The sequence below is a fragment of the Ambystoma mexicanum genome, chromosome 1q, assembly GCF_040938575.1.
Source record: "Ambystoma mexicanum isolate Mex_15411 chromosome 1q, UKY_AmexF1_1, whole genome shotgun sequence".
In the NCBI taxonomy this organism is placed as follows: Eukaryota; Metazoa; Chordata; class Amphibia; order Caudata; family Ambystomatidae; genus Ambystoma; species Ambystoma mexicanum.
This window is the reverse complement of record NC_090922.1, coordinates 999,552,552-999,573,183: the sequence shown is the minus strand read 5'-3', so window position 1 is coordinate 999,573,183 and position 20,632 is coordinate 999,552,552. Positions and strand designations below refer to the sequence as shown.

General features: G+C 50.2%; 1 protein-coding gene across 6 annotated transcripts in view; it reads right to left on the bottom strand.

The window, feature by feature from the left end:
- The window catches only part of ZZZ3 (zinc finger ZZ-type containing 3), a 707,971-nt gene that overhangs the window by 598,491 nt on the left and 88,848 nt on the right, over positions 1–20,632 (bottom strand). For all 6 annotated transcript variants that reach the window (XM_069641671.1, XM_069641666.1, XM_069641669.1 and 3 more), the window contains exon 2: positions 14,084–15,639. In XM_069641671.1, the coding sequence (XP_069497772.1) occupies positions 14,084–15,609 (1,526 nt within the window). In that variant the 5' untranslated portion in view covers positions 15,610–15,639. The remainder of the gene's footprint in view (positions 1–14,083; positions 15,640–20,632) is intronic.

The following is a 20,632-nucleotide window of genomic DNA, read 5'->3' as shown; positions in this document are numbered from 1 at the left end:
AATACGTGGAACGCATCCTTTTAACACTTCTGGACCACCCTAAACTCTCGGCACAATTTGCGGTAGAAAGGGCACACGCTCCCTGACCGCAAAACCCAGACCTGGAGCACCTCCTCGCCCCATCATAGCCAGAATCCTGAATTTTCGTGATCGGGATGCCCTACTGCGAACAGCCAGAGCTAAGGGGGAGCTGCTTCTTGGGGCAGCAAGGATACACCTGTACCCGGATAAATACTCTATGCTCTTTTCCCGCAAAGCTGAGAATCGAACACTCCAACCAAACATTCTTCTTCACTATCCCAGAAGAGGCCTCCAAATTTATAGACAAACACATTCCGGGTTGAACCACTTACCGTCAATACGAGATGTACACCTACTCTGCTTACTGTTGTATCTAAGCCTCATTCGGGACCCCCATTGGCGTGTCCCCCTGTGATGGCATCTTGTTGATGAAGTTTATTAGTTGCTGGTTTTGTTCACGTTGCTCCTTTGATCCTTTGCAAATGTGGCCCTGTTCGCCACACTGACTCATTGCATTCAGAGGCATTTTACTCCCCGACTAGTCCCCATCTTGGGTAACTATTCCATAATCACTACTAGACTCCCGATGGTTGGCCCCTGGTCCCCTGTCCCGCCCTCTGCCACTCCGGGTCTACATTATGCTCCCCAGATGGTGCATCAGGGCTCATGGCCGCATTCCACTGGCTTCACTTGCCTTCCTCCCCTTTGGCCCTGCTACTCCTTGTGCCTACCTCGAACACTCTGGTTAATACTATCGTATTGCATAATCTCTTCACGCTCTCCCCAGTCTGGTGCGCCATTGCCCGGCTAGCTACCAGTCCCCCGGGCGTTGACACCTAGAAGTTCTTGGTTGATATGGTTTGGGTATCGACCCTCTGATTGGGGGTGTGAGGGGGGACGTTATGGTTAAAAAAGTCTCGACAGCCACCGGAGGTGCCGCATGCGGCATAGCAGCGCATTTTGAGCACATAGACGGGGGGGCCGCATGCTACCGGATCGACTAGCTCCTTGTTGCTGGCGCCCCCTTTGCAGGAATACAATCAGTACCCTCACGAGAATGGCTAATACTGACCTGACCTTCATGAGCTGGAACATCCGGGGGTTGGACAATCACAGAAAGATGCAACAGGTACAGTTACATGCTGAACGCCATGGGGTTCAAATCCTATGCCTACAAGAAACCCATGCTCGCTCGGAGCAATGTGAGCGGTTTGCTAAGCAACGGGGGCCCAAGAGGTACTATACCAACTATTCTACGCAAAGCCGTGGCGCTCTCACTTTAACACACAAGAGCCTGAAATTCACATGTCACCACTCGCACATAGACCCTCTGGGCAGATATGTATTGATCATTGGCAAGCTGCTCCACCAGGAGGTAGCCATCCAGAATGTGTATGGCCCCAATATCGACTGACTCTACCTGCACCTAGCCTCTCTCCTTGAAAGTTACCCTCTGCTCCCAATATTATGGGGAGGCGATTTTAATACCATACTGGATGTCACCCTAGATAGATTGGGCTCCAGACCTCGCCAACTATCCAAAGCAGCCTATACTATCCTCACAACCCTTCCCCGTCTGGCACTTGTGGATGTATGGCGCCTAATGAGCCCTGATTCGCGCACATTCTCCTTTTATTCCTCGGTTCACGATTCTCATTCCAGGATAGACAGATGACTTATAACGGACAAGCTGGTCAGATGCCCGTCTCACCTGGCTATCCTCCCTAGGACGCTTTCAGACCACTCACCGTTGCTCATTTCCCTAAACTGGTGTCAGGATGCCGACAAAACTAGGCAGTGGAGGTTGAGCCCTTATTCGCTTCTCGACCAGGTCTTCGCAACCGAACTTGAATCCTCCATTGAGGAATTCTTTGAGATCAACACAAACTCAGTAACATCGCATGCTGTCCTCTGGGAATCCTTTAAAGCGTACACGAGAGGGATCGCCATCTCCAAAGGTTGCGGCATCCTGAAGCGAATCCGTGCTGACATTGTTGCTAGCGAATTGGCCCTAGCTATCCTCAAGTCCCAATCTGCCCAAGACCATTCCCCAACCACTCTGGCGGCACTGGGTTCGGAGCTGGACAGGTATCGCGACCTCGCCCAGCGAGAGGTTAAATTCCTAGACACCCCTCAGGCGGTAAGGAAATACGGGGAAGGAGAGCGTCCCGGTCAAATGCTAGCCAGGCTGCTGCGTCGAGAATTTGGAGCTCCCAATATCCCGGCAATAATGAGGCCTGACGGATCGCTCGCCATTTCCCCGCAGGATATCAACTCTCAGTTTCGGTTGTTCTACACCTCCCTGTACTCTGAAGCCGATGGTCCCCAGGTTCCAGAAATTGATTCCTACTTAGAGGATCTCCCCCGGTCAGTACTGTCCGCTGATGGCAGCATCTTCCTAGAAAGGCCTTTCACCTCTGAGGAACTTGACGAGCCCATTGCGTCGCTGGCATCAGGGAGAGCCCCTGGCCCGGACGTGCTCCCCATGGACTTTTATAACCAATATAAGTCTCTCCTGGTTCCACACCTATTGGCCCTATGGGAGGAATCTTGTGAGAGGGGTATACTTCCCCCATCTCTACGGGAGGCACTGATAACAGTGCTCCTCAAACCGGGTAAGCCCCCTACTCAGTGCGGCTCATACCGACCGCTTTCGTTGATTAACAGCGATGTTAAAATATACGCTAAACTGCTGGCCAACCGCTTAGCCCCATTCATGACCCACATCATCCACCCCGACCAGGCGGGATTTGTCCCGGGTAGGTTTACATCCTTGAACTTGAGAAGGCTCTTCAATGTGATCAGCAGAATCAGCCTGACCACACAGGTGGTTGCAGCCACCCTGGATTGCAGAAGGCATTTGACTCTGTCACGTGGAAATACCTATGACGAGTTCTCGAGAAATGCAAGTTCGGCCCTAACTTCCGTACCTGGGTAAAGCTGCTTTACACCGCCCCGTCGGCCAGAGTTTGTACTGAGGACAGATGCTCCACTCCCTTCCAGATATCCAGAGGCACACGACAGGGATGCCCCTTCTCCCCACTCATATTCGCTATAGCGATGGAACCCTTTGCTGACATGGTTCGCCAATCACATTCACATAGAATATTGCGCACAGTCGTCCAATCCGATGTAGTCTCCCTCTATGCAGATGACGCTCTTCTGTACATCCGCTTCCCCGACACCAACCTCGCCCCTATACTAGCAGATATGGCCCGTTTTGGGGACATATCTGGTTTAAAAATAAACTGTTCCAAGTCTGCCTTATTCCCACTCACGGACTCCACACATCCCCGCGGACTTATGTGGATTCAACTGGACTCCATCAAGCATCACCTACCTGGGGGTGGTAGTCTCCCGTCACACAGCAAGGCTCCGCGAGGACAATTACCAGACTTACCTAACTAACCTCGCTGCAAAAGGCCTCCAGCTGGTCCAAACTCCCCATATCACTGGCAGGCAGGATTGGAATACTTAAAATGGTGGTATTGCCTCAACTCCTTTACCGATTCACCAATCTTCCTGTGTGGCCTGGGGATGCTTTCTTTAGAACACTACGCCATCTAAGCAACACCTTCCTGTGGCATTCGGGGGCTGTCCGCCTCAAACTGTCCACACTGACCGCTCCCAAGGAATTGGGTGTGTTCAACGCTCCAGATTTCACCAGATACTGGTTAGTAGCCCAATCACAGTTTGCTTCATATTGGTTTAATACCGTTGATTTCCCCCCCCCCACACGTTCGGCTGTAAAAACTAGCGGTCTGTGACCATGTGATAGGCTCCCTGATCCTCAAACTAGCACCCCCTGACGCAGACTCTGAGGACCCAGTGGCTAGCACCTCCTTAGCACAATGGTTGCCACACTTCACCCATTCCACGGGGACTTGCCATTATGGAACTTCTTCCCTGATGTCCCACATATTCCACAATCAGTGGTATCTCGCTGGGCGGATGCTGGCTTCCTGACACGCCGCGATGCTTACGAACAGGGGAACTTTATTGAGTGGCCTGATCTCCCTCTGTCCCTTAAACGCCGGCACTCAATGTGGCTACAATACTCCTCACTCCGGAAGAATCTCAAATCCAAATTCCCTGACTTCTCCATCTTACCCCCCACCCCCGCGACGAGCACATAGTGCCGGATCTGTGTTCCTTCCTCTCCTTCAGGGGTAAGGTGTTGAGACTTTACTCTTTACTGCAGAATAGGGCAGCCCCCACCTTTACAAAGCTGAGGCACGCGTGGGCGTAGGATCTCAGAGTCAAGCTCACGGACGAGAGATGGTCCCGAATGTGTGGCCGCACCCACGATGTATCCTATAATACTAAATTTAAACTAATACAATTCAAGGTGCTACACAGATACCATCATACACCAATGAGGCTACATCGCAAGTTTTGCAGCGTTCCTCCCAGTTGTCCCAGGTGTGGCGCGGATCAAGCTTCCTACATCCATATGTTAAGGTACTGCCCCCGTCTGACCCAATTCTGGCTGGACATCTGCTCCACACTCTCAGACATTCCGGAACACACTATTGCCCCCACCCCGCTGCACTGCCTTTTCCATGACCTTCCTCAGCTGGCCCGCAACTCTAAGAAACTAGTAGGCCCTTGCATGCTGTTGGCAGTCCGCTGCATATTGTTGTGTTGGCTCCGCCCCAGGGCGCCTACCTACGCACAGTGGCTCAGGTCAATTACATGGGCTCATGATACTGAGGAGTCCTGGAACGCAATGCAACACTCACATTCAAGGCCAAGAGACATCTGGTGGAAGCTTCGGGACTATATGTCCAGCATGGCCTCACCTTCCAACTCTGCCTTGTCCTCCCCTGAGGAGTCCCCATAAATGCTGTCTTCCCCTGATACAGTTGTTAATGACCCGTCTGCTGCTCCACCCTCTGCATGCTGCAATTTACTCAGGATGTGCTGCATATTATGTATGTTGCTGATTTTTTAACTCATTGCTGGTGGCATGTGGCACCTTTTGTTCTCTGGTGTGTTGTCAAGTCAAATAAAGAAAGTTTTAAAAAAAAAAAAAATACCTCACAACAACCTCCAATTCCCAACCGGGGGAGCCCACAGGGTCCAGACACAAGATGCAAAACCTAGCAAATCACTGTGGAGGGAAACTCATCAAGTGGTGACAGAGCCGTCAGACAACAGAACTATGTTCGCTGTGCCTTTGTAGCTCTCACGCTACGAGAACATTCATAAAATGTATGCTAATCCAAGAAGGGGGGGTGTGTGGGTAAAGCCAAACCTTTGATGTGATACACCTGGAAATATGGAATTACTGTTAAATTAACAAAGTGAAATGATATATGTTCCGTCTCAGTTAAGCTATTACATGTTAGCGGAGGTTTACAACATAATGTGAAATCTTTTTCCTTTGTTTTTCTCCTTTTGTCTTACTCTTTTGAAACTAATAAAACCAAATTACAAACAAATAATAAAATACTGCAAGAAAATGTCTGGGTATAAATTCAAGTATAAGGTGAGAGACTGTTCTTAACATAATGCCCAATTTTGGTGAGCATTTGCTCTTGGCGTATGGCAGTTTTAGCTGCCTCTAGCGCAGTAACATTCACTAGGATACACGTGACCAATGAGATGAAGATGACGCTACCGAAGAATAGGACCTGCCAGCAATAAACACTCCAGTTGATGGTATTCTTGTAAAAGGCAACACATACATGTAAACTTATATAATCGCACTGTCAGCTATCAAAGAAGGAGGCGTAAATGCTGCATCAGGAGCAAAGCATCATTAACGTTAAGTATGTTCAAATGAGGGGGGGGCGCTGTTGAGCAGCCTGCAAGATGGCTGCTTAGCTTTCATGCTCCGTGCCCGGCTGCTCTTCATCCGTTTATATCAGCGGATATATACTCCATCTGAGGTTCGGAGTGCGAGAATCAAGCTGCCAATGTAGTGGGCGACACTACGATACCTTTTTTGGGCGGATTGGCGCGCTGGCTGCGCCGGTGCCGGCGGGCTCTTTGGGCGGTTGAGGCCTTGTTGCCACTGGATCGGGCTGCGGCCTCGCCCGCTGAGGATCTCCAGGGGCTGGGTTCCTGTCTACCTCCTGCCTGCGGGTCCTAGAGCTTGGGCGGCGACCCGAGGACTCTCCTGCCCGCCCAGCTTTGTCTTTCTGCCACCGCTCTCCCTTCTGCCCACCAGTTGGGGCCGACTCCTTTTCCCGGCCTGCCTCCCGAGTGGAGCAGGGACGGGCAGCCCCGCCGACACTTACCTGCGGGAGCCGCCGGAGCGGCTTCCCCAACTTGACTCCTGTGCGGCGCCCCGAGGACTCTTCAGGCCGCCCGGCTTTGCGAGCGGGCCCGCGCCCCACTGGGCCTCCTCTTTCCGCCCCCGCTCTCCCTCCTGCCCACCACCTGGGGCCGACTCCTCTGCCCGACCTGCCTCCCGAGTGGGCCGGGGTGGGCAGGCCTGCCAACACTCACCTGCGCGAGCCGCCGGAGCGGCCTCCCCAACTTGACTGCTGAGCGGCGCCCCGGGGACTCTTCCGGCCGGCCGGCCTTGTGAGCGGGCCCGCGCGCCGCTGGGCTTTCTCTTACCGCCCCCGCTCTCCCTACTGCCCACCACCTGGGGCCGACTCCTCTTCTCGGCCTGCCTCCCGAGTGGGACGGGGGCGGGCGGGCCCGCCAACCCTCACCTGCGGGAGCCGCCGGAGCGGCTTCCCCAACTTGACCGCTGACTTCGCGCGGGCCCGGCGCCCCGCTCTCCCTTCTACTGCCGGATCGCTGGGCCCCCTCTGGCCTCCTGGAGTGGATCCTCTGCCGGCGGCCCTTACAACCCGAGGTCCCTGGTGATGCCTGAACGTCGGGGGCTTCCCTGCTCCGATCCATCTGGGGGCTGGCCTCCATTCCTCGACCTGCTCTCCCTGCCGCTGGCCGCCCGTGGGGCATCCCGCCTCCTGCTGCTTCTCTCACCGCGGCTCCCCAGCCCCGTGGGGCGGCCCTGGCCACCGGAGATGCCTGGCCCCCTCTATGCTGCCCGCGGATCCTGGGGTAGCCGTGCTGGATTTGGCCCGCTCCTGACACCACATCCATCGGGCTGCTGATTGCGGGTGATTGCAGGTGAGGAGTAGGGGGTCCTTCACTACAGCTTGCCGCCCCCTCTACTTCACCAATCCTTGGGGGCACCCCTGCGGAGCATTATCGCCCCCCACACTTTCTGATTGCTGTGTATAACCCTGGAGCCTTGCTGCGCCTGCACTGCTGATGACCTCTGGGGGATCACCCTGGTCCTGCCATCCCCATTGCCAACCTCTCACTCCCCCGCCTGCTGCCCCCCTACAACACTCTCTGCCCGGCGACCCTCGCCCGCCTGGCGTCCTGGGCTGCGATGTGTGGCGATCGCTCTCTGACTGCTACTCGACCTGATCCTTGCTGGGCCTGCCTTTACGCTATAGTCCCCGATCACTCCTGCCAGCCGGACCTACTGCCTCCTCGTACAGGGTTACACGCACCCCACGACGCACCTGCCTACTGTGCACCTCGCTTTCATCCCTATACGGTGATTAGCCCTGTATGGCCTGCCGCCCCCTCTGAGGCCCCCGCCATCGCCTGCCCTGTGGCCTGGTACGTGCATTCTGATTAACTGCCCTCTAGATCTTGGTGTGTCGCCAATATGTCTGGCAAGTCACGTGGGGCCAACAAATCTGGGGCAATGGACAAATTCGCCAAAACTCTCTAGACAAGAGCAGGGAGGAACTACCCTACCTCAGGATGATTCTGATGCTCCCTCGCCCTCCCCTCAGCCAGACCTTACAATATTGATGGAATCTATGGCCAAAAACTTTGCTTCGTTTCACGAAAAACTAGATGACATCAACGCCAGTGTCGCCTCACTGCGCACCAAATTGGACCAGCATGGTACTAGGCTGGTCGAGGCTGAGACCAGGATTGGGGCCAATGAGGATGTGGTGCACACGCTCCAGAGCACGGTGTCCGACCTGGTGCGCGATATGAAGCAGGTCAAGGCGAAGTGCGATGACTTGAGTCCAGATCCCGCAGGAACAATATCCGCATCGTCGGGGTCCCGGAGGAGGCCCTCAAGGGCAAAATGGAACATGCTGTTGAAAATCTCCTGAAAGACCTCTTGGACAATCCTCAACTCTCCCCGTTTTTCACTATTGAGCGCGCTCATCGCGCACTGGCTCCCCGCCCCAAACCCGGCGATTTTCCCAGACCAATCATCGCCAAGGTTCTCAGTTTCAGGGATAGGGATCTCATTCTACGTCTGGCTCGAGAAAAGGGTGAACTGAAATTTGAGTCCCAGACAATCCGTATTTTCCCCGACTTCTCTGTCAATGTCCAAATGGAGCGCAGACAATTCAATGGTGTGAAAAAACTGCTCAGGGAGAGAAGGGTGGAATACGCCATGCTGTTCCCCGCAAGGCTGAAGCTTACCCACCGCAATAAGTTGTATTTTTTCACGGTCCCAGAGGAGGCGGTGAAATTTATTGAGTCCCATATTCCTCTCCCTGCCCCTCTCGACGAACCATCAGTGGAGGGTTAAGTGGGTTGGCCTCGCCCCGAGACTTGAATCCTTTACTGTACTGATGGCCTCCTCGCCATCTGCATTTGCCTCGCAATCTCATGAACCCTTGTCTTGCATATCCTTTGTTTGCTGTAACTTGTTGTAACGTCTCCTGAAACTTAATATGGGACACTGGAGCACGAACTACGGTATATCTCACCGACCACTGGGGACTTCTAGTTCTGTACCCTCTGTCTATCGTACTCTGCTCCGGTGTCTCTTGGAAAATCACCATGTTTTCTGCTGTACGCTATACGGTGTATACCACCGATCAGTCATCTTAGTCGGGCTCATGGCAGCAGCGACCCCCGCTGCAACTGCAACACCGAGTTTGGCTTGTTTTGATCCCTGGTTGCGCCCCTGTTGGGCGCGCGAGTGTGGGGTGCCCTGTTGGGGTTCACACGCTCGCTTTGGTTTTCTGGGTGGGTACACGGGCACTGCTGAGTTGGGGGTGGCAGTGAGGGAGGGGGGGGGCTCAGTTGTGGGATGTTATGGTAAAAATGGTGAGATAGCAGTGGTTTATGGCCCAATACAGCGTGTTACTGTTGGGGTGACCGATATTTATTTAACTGGCTGTGGCATTCGTTACTGGAATCCCCCTTAAAAACACTACTGAATGGCGGTTAGGTTAATGTCATGGAATATCAGAGAGTTCAGTAACTTCACGAAGGCGCGCAGGATTACTGCATATGCCCAGCGACACGGGGTCAAAATACTTCTCTTGCAAGAAACCCACGCCCTCGCTCACCTCTCGGCTTCTCTCGCCCCGGCATGGGGCCCCAACAAATACTACACGGTGTACTCCTCACAGTCCAGGGGGGTCCTTACCTTGATTCACAAATCCTTGGAATTCTCCCTGCGCTCCAGCCACATAGATACGGAGGGCAGGTACGTGATCCTCCACTGCTTCCTAGCTAACACTGAATGCCTACTCGTTAATACTTACGCCCCGAGTATCGATGCACCTAACTTCTTTGATCGCATTAATGACACCCTCCTAAGATATGTCGGGGTTCCAATTATTTGGGGGGGGACATGAATCTCATCCTGGACTCCGAGTTGGACAGATCCGGAACCGCACCCAGGGTGTTGTCCAGGGCTGCTCGCCGCCTCCGTGCACATATGGCAACTGCTGGGCTGGTCGATGCCTGGAGAGCATTCTACCCTTTGTCTAAAGAGTTTACATTCTACTCCTCTGCCCATGACAGTCACTCCAGAATTGATCTCTTCCTTCTCTCTGCCTGGCTCATGGCCAAAACACTTACCACACAGATCCTGCCACGCACGCTGTCCGACCACTCCCCGATCACATTGGACATAGCCCTGCACCCGTCCCTCCCCCAGCACTCTAACTGGCGTTTTAAGTCAGAGGCGCTCCAGGATATTGTCTTCAGGGCAGATATCCTCGCCGATATTACCTTGTTTTTTGACACTAACAAACGACATGACACAACGGATGGGGTCAGATGGGAGGCATTCAAGGCCTACATCAGAGGCATGTGTATCTCCAGGGAGGCGGGGGTCCTGAAATCTATTAGAAACTCGTTACGCCGCTCTGAGTCTAGACTTGGGGGGCTGGAGCGCGAATACGCTGCCTCCCCTTCCCCACCGAAGCTGGCAGAGATATGTTCTGAACTAGATAAATTTGAATCCCTTGCCCTCAGCGAGATAAGATACTTTGCCCGACCAGTTGCGGCCCGGAGGTATGGGGAGGGAGAGAGGCCGGGTCGCACCCTTGCCCGTCTTGTCCGATCCGAGCGAGGCAGAGCCCGGATCGACAGTGTCATCAACAATAACGGAGTGCGACACTGGTCCGACCGGACCATTCTCGAGACCTTCGCAGATTTTTACGCTACTCTCTATGCCCGACAGCGGGAGCACAGCCCACAGGACCTGGACGCTCTCCTCGACCGCATCCCAATGTCCCTCATATCTTTAGCTACTAAAGAACAATTAGATGCACCCTTCACCCTAGACGAGATCGCCTCGGTCATCTCCGCCCTCCCTAAGGGGAAAGCTCCTGGCCCAGATGGCCTAACTACCGAATTCTATCAAGAGCACGTTGCCCTTCTTGCCCCGCGACTCCATGAGGTCTGGGTCGAGTCCCTGCGCCTGGCCACCCTTCCCGAGACCCTGCATGGGCTGTCATCACAGTGCTTCCCAAGCCGGGTAAGCCTCTTGATGAATGCGGCTCCTACAGACCCCTGTCCATCATCAATACCGACACCAAGATTTTCGCCAAGGTCATAGCTAACAGGTTCCTCCCCATCATGAAATATCTGATCCACCCGGTTCAAAGTGGTTTTGTCCCTGCCCGCTCCACTACATTAAACATCCGGCGGTTATTCAACGTTATTTCTAGGATAGACCCCAAAGCCAACGCGGTTGCCGTGACGCTAGACGCCCAAAAGGCGTTCGACATGGTCTCATGGCAATACCTGTGGGCGGTGCTGGTGAAGATGGGGATCGGCCCTTACATGTTGGCCTGCATTAAACTGCTTTATACTAACCCTGTCACCAGAGTCCTGGTTAATTCTCACCTTTCAGCTCCCTTCACCCTCCATAGAGGGACCCGTCAGGGCTGCCCATTTTCTCCCCTCCTTTTTGCGATGGCTATCGAGCCCATGGCGGATAGTGTCAGAGACAACCACACCCGTAAAGGTATACGGCTACGGGACACCCCTGAGATCATATCACTTAATGCGGACGACGTGCTCTTGTACATAAGAGACCCATCGGTCCATCCTGACCCGATCATTCGTGAAATAATCAAAATTGGCACCTTCTCGGGCTTCACTATAAATTACACCAAATCAGAAATCTTCCCCCTCACACCCGCAACTCCCCAACCTGCATGTGAATTCCCACTCAAGTGGGCCCCCGAGGGCATCAAATACCTGGGGGTCCAGGTGTCCCTCTTGAAACCCTCTCTATTGGCTGACAACTATGGGGCGGCCGCGCAATACACTGAGACCAGGATGAAAAGATGGTGCCGCCTTCCACTCTCACTATCAGGGAGGCTGTCCCTAATCAAGATGATCATCGTCCCAAAGCTCCTATATATATTTGCTAATGTCCCACTCTGGCCCGGAAAACAATACATTGCTGACCTGCATGCGGGTTGCGCTCGCTTCCTGTGGCATTCCGGTGCCGTTCGTAGGAAGTGGCAATTTATGACTCTGCCCTACGAGAAAGGGGGCTTCAATGCGCCCGATCTTACTCAGTACTGGATAGCCGCACAAGCTCAGCACGCCACTTACTGGTACCACCACCAGGACCCTCCCCCCCATGTTAAGCTCGAGAGACTCACGACTGCGGAAGTAAATGTCATGTCCCTTATCCTCTTCCACTTCTATCACTCGGACGCCCCCGCTGACCCGGTGGCCTCCACCATCAGAGCGTGGCGACAGGTTCTGATGCCCTACTCCGACTCCCCCCCGTACTATAAATGGCGTCCCTTGTGGTCGTTCCCTGGCCTCACCCCTAAACAAGATAAGCTACTGATGCGTCACTGGGTGGACCTGGGATACAGATCATTCGCCGACCAGTTCCCCGATGGGAAATTTATCACCCCTCACACTTGGAGGCCAGGGAACTCTAAGTCGTTTCTGGAAATGCTGCAATACTTTCGACTCAGAGCAGCTGTCCAGGACATGTGGCCCTCGTATCATGATGAACCCCCTCAGTCCCCAGAGATTTGCTATATTGCGAACTCCGCAGGGGGCAGGGGCATAGTGTCCGCCCTGTATAAAATGTTGATGGCGAGAGCCCCCGAACCCTCCCATGCTGTCCGGGATGCCTGGAGCCGCGATCTGGGGTTAGACATCACAGATAGTATGTGGACCAAAATGTGCATGCATACACGCAAGGTTTCTCTCAGCTCCAGGGTCAGATGCATTCAATACAAGTTGCTCAATCGCCTATATTACACCCCTCACGCGGTTGGGAGATTTGCACGGGACCACTCCCACTCCTGCCAGAGATGTAGATCCAGCGATGCGGACCACGCACACATGTTCTGGTCTTGTGGGGCACTGGCTCCGTTCTGGGACGCTGTGCTTGGGGCTCTCTCTGAGATGGTGGGATTCCGCGTTGACCCCGACCCCCTGTCTCTACTGTTTGGCGTCTGGGAGGGGACTGACGCGAATCGGGCTGCTAGATTCCTGAATGTGGCTGCGATTGTGGCCAAGAAGTGCATTCTGCGGTGTTGGAAACGCCGATCCCCCCCCTGCACTACAGATGTGGTTGAAAGCCCTCACTTGGACACAAACATGTGAGGAGGACTACATCAACATGTTGCCTGTGAATGCTAGACCTAAAAATGTTTGGACTGAGTTCTGTAGCTACCTTAACAGAAGGGTTGACCTGGAGCTTCCGTCTTCTCCCCCATCTCCGGGCAGGGGATGGACCATGCTGTAAAATGAATGGCCTGCTGTAATGTACCTGCTGGTATATGCTTGTATGTATTCATTGCTGCGCCTTTGCATCGACACCTACTTTTTTGACCTGTACCCTATGTTGTTACTGTAACATGTGCCGTGCCTACTACTGCTTCTTGCCAATAAAGAAAAGTTAAAAAAAAAAAAAAAAAGTATGTTCAAATGAATGAAATGATCGATAATACCAGATAACAAAATAGAAAAATGAACAATCCAGTTGTCAGTGAACAATGTGCTGAGCTAAACGACAAGTTCATTTTTAAAAAGATGGTGTTTCTCAATGTTCATTCAATGCCACATTTCAGACTATAACGGGAGCAATCTACCCTTTTGTCTTAGTGGTAAAGAGTCCTTTAGCAATACACAACCACCCAAAGAAACCAAATCATTCTTCACAAGCTTTTCGATGCTCCTGTCAGAGTGTATTTATTCTGGCCATCATGAAAGACATGAACCAAGAGGCTGTAAAGCTTTGTTGATCAATGTACACGGAAAAACGCAAGGACAGAATTCCGATCATGGTTTTACAATTTTCTCTGGGGGATCTTGAAGGATATTCCCTTATTCTAAGCACAGTTAGCGGAGGAGTGGGGGAAGGGTGGGCGTGGGGGGACTTAACATTGCTCGACAGACATGCATATTCAAATCAAAAAAGATGTAGTTTGACCCCAGAGTCGCAGTGCATTGAATTTTCTTTGATAATACTGGGACTGCAAACATTGTGCATGAATCAAACAACTAGCTGGAAACTCTGCAAGAAACAGTCTAAAACGCAATTCCATCCCCAAACCTTCCCCACCTACTTAAAAACATAGCCAGCCAATCACAGTAATGCTTCACATTTTTCACCTTACAGTGAATAGAACCCTATACTATAAGCAATTAAGAAAATATCCAGCACCACTACTGAATCCTTCAAAACTATGTAACATATGCCAACATTGGATAAAAGCTGCCAGGCTGCCAGATTACAAAGAAATCATTATCAGTGAAATTACTATGGTCCATAATTTTAAATTTAGTTAAAACAAAAATCATAAGTCATGGTTACCATGGTTACACATACTCTTTGTTGTGTTTCAAAGCCACATGGTCGGATTCAAAGTAATACACGTCGGGGTCTTCCTCCTCCTCGTCGGCCAACTGGAGACATCCACTCTCTACCACAGGGAGTGCACTTCCAGATACCACCTTTTCCTCCATAGGAGGCTTTCGTAGTTCATTTTCTACACTCATCTGGGGGTCACACCCATTTGCTTTGTCTGTCTCTGTAGCAGGCAAAGACCTCTCCAAAGAGTCTGTAATACACATGTTTTTAGGTACGTTTATATCTGTGGATCTGGCTATGACACACTCCATTTCCCCATTTTCCTTAGACAGTGAGATGCTTTTCTGTGGGCTTTCTATGGGTAGAATGACCCTAGTTGGGGAAGGTCTTCGTGTGTACCCATGTTCTTCATGTTCCACAGAATACGACATTTGGGCTGAAAGAGTATCCCGACCTGAAGGTGGTTCAGTTTCCCCTGAGATTAAAGAACAAGCATAATCCTTATTCAAGTTGCTATTGCCAGTACATGGTTCCCTCGAGTTAGCGCCATCTCCCACAACATCCACCTCGTCCTCAGAATCTCTGATGGATTGCTTTAGGTCTGAGGCGTGCACGGCTCCTGGCTCTTTCGCCTGAGTAACATGTTCACAGGGCAGGATGTCATTTGTTAGTTCATGGTCCTTCAATTCTACCTGTTCTTGTGAATTTGCGCAAGGCACATTGTGGTCTGAAACAGTGTCCTCTTTGACCTTGTTGAGCAATAGCGAAGAATGATGGCACACATTGCCATTTTCTGCTACCATATGCTCATTAGGCAAGCAGGGGCCAACAACAGCGTCCTGAATAACATCACTATCTGGGTGACAGTCATCACAATTCAGAGCAGCCACTTCTTCTTCAGCTACTCCATTTACAGTTTCATAGTGTGCGATCTCAGTGCTTTCAACTAAAGCAGAGTCATTAAGGCCTTCATCGCATGCATTTACATTTTTGATTTCCCTTTCGTCACAGTCATCCAATAAAAGACATCGACGAGCTTGCTTAGTCCCAGGAGAGTCTGTGTCGTTTTCAGACACAAAGCTCTTCCTTTCTGATAGTTCATGGACAACATTGCTCACAGACTCTTCCTCCAAGCTGTTCAAGGTGTCTGAGCGCAAACAGCGCCTGGCTCGCTTCAAAACCGGCGATCCAGACTCCTCGTCCTTTGTCTCGCAATTCTCCACAGTGTCTTTCTCAGTACTATCCTTTTCTGATAGAGATAGCCCTCTTTTCCGAGGGCTCGCCCAGGAATCGCTCGGACTTTGCTGCTTCAGGTCGACACTTCTCCCACCATTTGCTCCCTTAAAAGTCTGCACAGATTCTGGTCTTTTCTTTGGTGATTTGGAACGCACCAGTGGAAGAGCAACTATTTCTTCTTGATGAGCAATGCTACGGTTCCTCAAGGTTCGACCACAAAAGGCTTCATCCAACCCATTTAATCCGACTGTTGATCTTGTTACACGAGTCGATCGAGAAGCAGCCATACTATGGCAAAACGCTAGCATGTGTTCGGCATGATCATCTCATCTGGAACCCTACAAATAAGGAGGAAAGGATAAGAGTTAAATATCAATTTCCAAAAAATTGTACGTCCGAGGAAGACCAACACGAAACAGTAACATTTTAAAGAAATAAGCAAATCATAATATACAGTTGTTCAAAGTCAGAGTCAACCCGTTTTTCATCCTCTGTCCCTTACTAGGTCCTAGAAAAAAAAAGCTAGAAAGGCAGTATGGAGGCAATGGTTTAAATTGGTACATATCCAATACACAGCACAAGGAATACAAAAGAATAGGAAAAGCAATTCAGACAAGAATTGGTTATCACATTGTATAGTGTAAGGAGGAGATCGACACACAGGTGGGCATGCTTGTTGGTAAGGACGTATTTTGGCAGAAAAGGGAAAAACCTTACCTGACACTATTACTAAGAGGGGTTGCCCTGCCTCAACTCAATACTAATGATGTGTTCAAATGTCCGTAATCAAGTTTCCACCATCCTGTGTCAAAACCTAGTTCCTTCCCTTGCACTTCAAACTAAACTAAAAGGTTGGTGAGTCTTCTTAATGCAGAAGAATGGCACTCTTTCTTCTGTGGAGCAGACTACCAATCCAGTAGTCTAAAAGGGACTATTTTCTGAGGGAGTGACTCCCTTCCCCATGTTGCAGTTCTTTTCAAAAGGCAGCACACAATGTTACAGATTTTAAAGTCTCTGTTCAAAATAAAAGTAAAGTTCAGACTCAAAACCTTGGTACAAAGAGAATTACTCCCTTCCCTTGGTCTTTCTCCGGCTTCTCACAATGTTCACAATACTAGGGGAAATGGCTCCCTTACCCTGGCCTTCAAGTTTCTCGCAATGTCAAGAGAAGGAATCCTTTCCTTTGGCCGGATCCCGGCTTCTGTGCAACTACACTCCTTCTACCCTCTCCACTGAGCTATTAAACTTATCACGCTCTATTCCGGCATAACATACCTGATAAATTTTCCTTTTTAAATGTAAGAATTAGGAAAGAAGGGGGGACCATGAGTTTTCTGGGAATGCACGAATGACATCAGTCAAAATGACATTATTACCTAGCCTGTTGCAACTATTTCAAGCCATTCCTATTAAAAGGTCTCCTTTCAAGCAAATGCAACAGAAAATTGGTAAATTCGTTTGGACCAGCAAACCTTGAAGGCTCTCCAGATCTACACACATCACTCTGTTAACTGCTTTGCCAGACGGTGTCAAAGAGATAGATATATATGCAACACAAATAAGCACAGCTATAAATTGGTCCACTCCTAATAGCACTAAATTATTGCTAGACCTGGAGCAAACCATGTTGCCTTTTACCTCTGGGGACAAGCTATGACTCCACTCACAAGCCAAGATAAGCTTTCCTACATCTTTGGTTTCAAATCAGACAACTATGTGGTACTGAGATTAATTAAGAAACAATTTTAAACCATTCACTGTTCCTTCTCCTCGAATTCTTGTTTTTGACAGCATATATTTCACTTCTAATCACATTCTTCTGAGGCTGCAAAGTCTAAGACAACTGTCTCAAAAAGGCCAACCAAGAGAAATTGAGTCCTGAAAGCACATTTTTGATATAATCTGAAAACGAATTTTAATTATTGCTTATTGTCAGTTAGGACAGTAGTAATGACAACCAGACAATGCCTCGGGGGGGGGGGGGCTAGGGAGGGGAGTGGGGGGGGGGGGGTTGTAACCATTTGAGCCTTTACAAACGTTTGGTTGCAACTTCTGCACCCCTTATTCACAAACACCAGAGGGAATGGCTCCCTTCCCCTTGCCTTGCTTAGGCTTTTCACAATGTTCACAGCCCACCTGGTTCACTACCCTGCCAGGCACTGTGACTACGAAGATTACTTATGTTACTTTACATAAAAGGGTGCAGGTCCCAGACCCGTGAAATACTCTTCTCTTGAAACTGCAGACCTGGTTTACTATCTTGCCAGGTACTGCGACTACAAAGATTATGTTAGAGGCAGTTAGTTATTCTATCTAGTTTCCAGACCCTTTCATTGTGATTCTCCTGCCATTGTGGGTTCCTGCCAACCGTCCCCGATACCCGGACATCTTTAGGGTTCTTACCGGCAACCTCTGGTTGTCTGTGGGCTTCTCCCCGCTCGTGCTTCTCGCGGCCTCTCATGGGGCTATGACGTCGTCACCACTTTCCTCTGCTACTGGGCTGCACGTTTCCAGCTCTCCATGCACGTCAGCCCTCCAAGTTGGCTAGCTGTCATGGTCTCTGCCTCCCTCCTTGGTCCAACCATGACAGAGCTACCGGGGACTCCTCCGTTTACGGCCAAGCGTCTCGGCCTCTGCACTCCCAGTGTCTGTTCCTTCGGCTCAATTCAAATTTCCCAGTTCCTCCAGGAAGGGTCTGACAATTTGTGACCTTGTGAAGTCCTTCTTCCCTTTTTATCATCATCTCAAACTTGCTTGTCCCACATTGTCTAGTCCGCTCATGTTTGTTCAGCGGGGCATTCTGCACTGCTCTACACCTCTTCCTCATCTCAGTATTGATGTTCTCACTCGCAATTTCGTTACCTGCGTTCTTCTTCGTCCCAGTTTCTGCATATGACTCACATAGGTAGTCACTACTATTCCTCGTCTCAGTAGTTTCTAAGGAGGTCAGATCATCTACCCTACAGAGGTACATGCAAGTGTGTGGGATTATGGGTCTCTGTATAAAGTAGGAGGATGAGGGAGGTGGGAATATATTTTTGGCATACCGCACTCTTCCAGGACTGTCTTCCCTGTGCCATGGGGAGGGGGGCTAGGGGGGAGATACCTCCCCTTGAGATCCACCCACTGAGTACCACCTCCAGGGGGACTATCGGGTAGCAGCCTCACCTCCCTGGCCACATGAGAAGAGAGAAGGGACGAGATCCAATGATTCGTCACAATAGCATCAAAATTACAATCCTAAACATATACACTATTGAAATAGCATCCTAACACAGCAATATCTAGAGCTTAATCAACTGCTCGGTAGGAGGCAATCAGGTTTCCGACCCAAGCATAGTACAGAAACAGCCCTACTGGATCTAAAAATTAAAAAAAAAAATCTAATCAGATCAGATGGGCATTCTTATCCTACTGGACCGGTCTGCCGTCTTTGACTTAGTCCACCACAGTACACTCTGTCAACACCTCAGCCAGCATTTCAACTTCTCCCCGGACGCCACTGCACGGATACACTCTTTCCTCAGTGAGCGAACCACTAGAGTCTTTATTGGGGAGGCTGCCGCCAATCCTATTCCTGCCCCACTAGGAGTACCAGAGGGGCCCTGCCTCTCCCCCACGCTATACAACACCTATACCAAACCCCTCTTTGATCTCCTTGATTCTTTGGGTGTCATCTACATCTACACCAACTTCGCAGATGACACCAACATACTCATGCCCATCACAGACAACTTTACCCAAGATACCAACATCATTAACTCGGTCTACAGCACCATACAAAACTGGATGGCCACACACAATTTGTGCTTGAACGATGACAAAACTGAGCTCCTCATATTTGGCTCCCCCTACCCACTAAAAAACCTTGACCCATCCTTTACCTCCCTTTGTATAGATGGAACCATTATCACAGTCCTAAAAAAAAGGTTAAAACCCTGGGATTACACCTAGAAGCTGAACTCACCATGACTAACACATACATGCACGGTCATCCGCCACAGCCTACACATCAATGCTCATATCACTGAGCAGACCGTGTTTGTCTCCCAATAACTGCCTTACGTTAGCACATGCTCGATCTGCTCTAAATTGGATTATTGCAATGGACACCTCAGCTGCCAACCTAGCTAAATTACAGCTACTGCAGAATAAAGCTCTGCGGGCAGCGCTTGGCAAACGTACTGAGCATATCTCCGCCATCAGAAGAGATGTCCACTGGCTACCAGTCAAATCATGTATAGAGTTCAAAACCTTATGCCTTGCACAAAAGTGCATTTATAAAGAAGCATCCCCCTATCTCATTGACACACACTCCCAGAAACCCCCAGGCTGAGTGTACTTGGATCAAATTCTAGCAGCTCCCTTATCACCCACCCCGTTTTAAGAGAAAAGGAGCAGGTGGCTCGAGCTTCAGGGTTTCTGAACCTGCCTTCTGGAACACCCCCCTATGGATATTAGGAATAAACAATCGTATAATGTATTTAAAAACTTGGCTTTTCAATATGTATGACTGAAATCTGCCAAGCTTTGTAAACTTGCCTTCTCTGTCTCTGTATCTGACAAACTTCTGTACCTGCTTCTGCTTTCAATGTAACAAACGCTGTGATACCCATGGGTTTGGGCATATATAAATGCCATAAATAAATAGAATTCCCCAAGAGATGGTAACGGGAATAAGAGTACGTCCGGGACAGGGCTGGGAATTTTTGAGACCTAGCTCAGAAGTAGAAGAAGAGAAAGTAGTGAAGCACATTGTGAGGCAATTCCCTGGCCAGTTCCACAAGTGTGTAGTACTGGAGAATCAAGGAGTACTCGTGAACCTCTTCATTGTCCCAGTGGGAGCAAGTAAACCAAAGAAGAGAAACTAGAGAGAGAGAAAGTGAAGCCTTTGGAGGGAGCTACAAGATGTGTTAAAGAAGTTGAAGAGGATTACAAATAATTGGGGGTCACGCAAGGAGAAGGGAGTTATTCTCCTAGCCCCACCAGGAACTTTGTTTTTTTTTGTGGTCAACTTGGGAACCGCTCCTTTGTGAACCTTGGAACATGAGAATGCTGCACCTTGAGAGATTCATCGCCAGGAGGAGGGAGTCATTCTATTGAGTTTTAGAAAACTCTTTTTTCTTAGATTGGCATTTGTATTTAAGTGGTAAGGATAGAATACGAGTTTGAACTAGGATGGTGAACATTTGATTTGGACTACACAGAGTTCCTGACTGCCCAAATGTTAGTGTGTTTAAGGAAGGAAAACCACCTCTAGTTAGGGATAGATGGGTTTGTTCATTCTATAAATAAATGTCTACAACAACCACTATGCCACCGTTTGGTCAG